The 1,845-nt window shown below is 55.8% G+C and overlaps 1 protein-coding gene across 1 annotated transcript in view; it reads left to right on the plus strand.

The window, feature by feature from the left end:
• Positions 1-1,845, plus strand: part of tnrc18 (trinucleotide repeat containing 18) — a 40,713-nt gene that overhangs the window by 14,877 nt on the left and 23,991 nt on the right. The window contains exon 5 of the mRNA XM_035655021.1: positions 5-1,568. Within this exon, the coding sequence (XP_035510914.1) occupies positions 5-1,568 (1,564 nt within the window). The remainder of the gene's footprint in view (positions 1-4; positions 1,569-1,845) is intronic.

Raw genomic sequence — 1,845 nt, forward strand, 5'->3', positions numbered from 1 at the left:
GCAGCAGCAGCAGCAGCAGAAGTCACACTCCCAGCCTTCCACAGCAGAGCCCAGACCCAGGCCGTCGCCTCCACGGCCTTCCTTCCCTTCAGGGAGTGGTGGTAGTGGGGGTGGAGGTGGGGGCAGGTTTCATGGACCAGAAACAGACAGAGGGGGTCGGGATGAAGAGGGAGGCTCTCGACCCCACCACAACCATAACTCTAACGCTAACTCGAATAACTCAAACTCTCACTTAGACAGACAAAGGAGGAATGACGCTGTGGCCGCGTCAGCTGGGACCCTCCACATCTCGTACGCCCATCCTCCTGCGCTGCAGCCCTCCTCCGCTGCCGGCCCGCCCCACACCTCCACGCCCAGAGAGTCTATCAGAGAGCAGCGAGTCAGTGCGCCGACATATGTGCCTTCTGTGGAGGTTTACGACGAGCGGACTGGGCCCATCCAGATCGCCTCACAGGCCCGCGACAAACACGGGGAAAAACACAGAGAAAGAGAAAGAGAAAGGGAACGAGACAGAGACAGAGAGCGTGAGCGGGACAGAAACAGAGAGAGGGAGAGCTACAGGTTTCCTGAGAGGAGCCTGATGGAGCATCCACGACTCTCCCAGTCTGGCGATTCAAGCAATCAAAGAGAAGAAGGTTCTGTCATTTGTTCCAATGGTTCCATTGGTAAACGAGGACAGGACCCTTCCTACTCCTCCAGTCAATCAAGGTTCAGCCCAGAAACCAGGGACATCCCTAAACACTCGCTTCGATTGGGTATAGAGCGGGCAGGGGCGGAGCCTAAGTGGAATACTATCAGCCCATTAGCCAACTATGCCACAAGTCACATGGCTGCTCTGGCAGCTCAACACGGACACACACTCTCATCTCCCCACAGCCAGCAGACGCACACACAAATGTCCCATTCCCCTCACACAACCCACCGGTCCAGCAACAACCCGCACTCCGCCCACAGCCATTCCCCCCAGACACACCCCTCCCAACACGGACACGGGCATGCAGGTGAGGAGGGGAGTCAGAGACGCTACCTGGACCCATCGGCGCTCTACCGACCTGGGGGATCACTGGCAGGGGGGTCCAGTGGTGGGGAGCGAGGCGGTGGAGCGTGTTCGGATCCCACAGAGGTTTCAGCCATGCAGAGTCTGATCAAATACAGTGGAAACTTTGCTGCTGAGGGCCCTGGGTCTTCCAGGCACGCCGCTGACGGACGAGGGCCCTTTGGGGGTCTGGGTAACATTGTGTCCGAAGCCGAGAGGGAGAGGGAGAGGGAAAAAGAGAGAGAGCGGGAAAGAGAGAGGGAAAAAGACAGAGATAGGGAGAGAGAGAGGGAAAGGGTGTCGGTTGGACCAGGTGCTTCAGGGGCGTTGAGAATGCCTCCCCAGCTGAAGAGGGAGCAGGAGCGGCCAGACAGCGCCCGCTCTTTTGGCCGGGAGGGGGAGGGGGAGGTGCGCCACCCACCGGTCGGCATTGCCGTCGCCGTGGCCCGGCAGAGAGACAGTGGGAGCGCCAGTAAACAGCCCAGCGGACCTTCAGACACACAGAGAACCTTGCTGCAAACTGCTATTAAAGGTAACGATGTCTTTCATGTAAGATGAACTCACTGGTCTACTGCTAAACACAGTTTTTAATGCCTCGTCATCATTTAAAGGTCCAGTGTGTATCATTTATGAAGATCTATTGGCAGAAATGGAATATAATATTCATAAGTATGTTTTCATTAGTGTATAATTCACCATATAAAAAATCGGCATGTTTTTGTTAGCTTAGAATGAGCCGCTTTTATCTACAGACACCTCGGTTCCATGCCATGTTGAACTGCCATGTTTCTACAGTAGCCCTGAAGGGA

This window comes from Morone saxatilis, unplaced genomic scaffold, assembly GCF_004916995.1.
Source record: "Morone saxatilis isolate NCDOM2014 unplaced genomic scaffold, NCSU_SB_2.0 Contig14, whole genome shotgun sequence".
NCBI classification, from domain to species: domain Eukaryota; kingdom Metazoa; phylum Chordata; class Actinopteri; family Moronidae; genus Morone; species Morone saxatilis.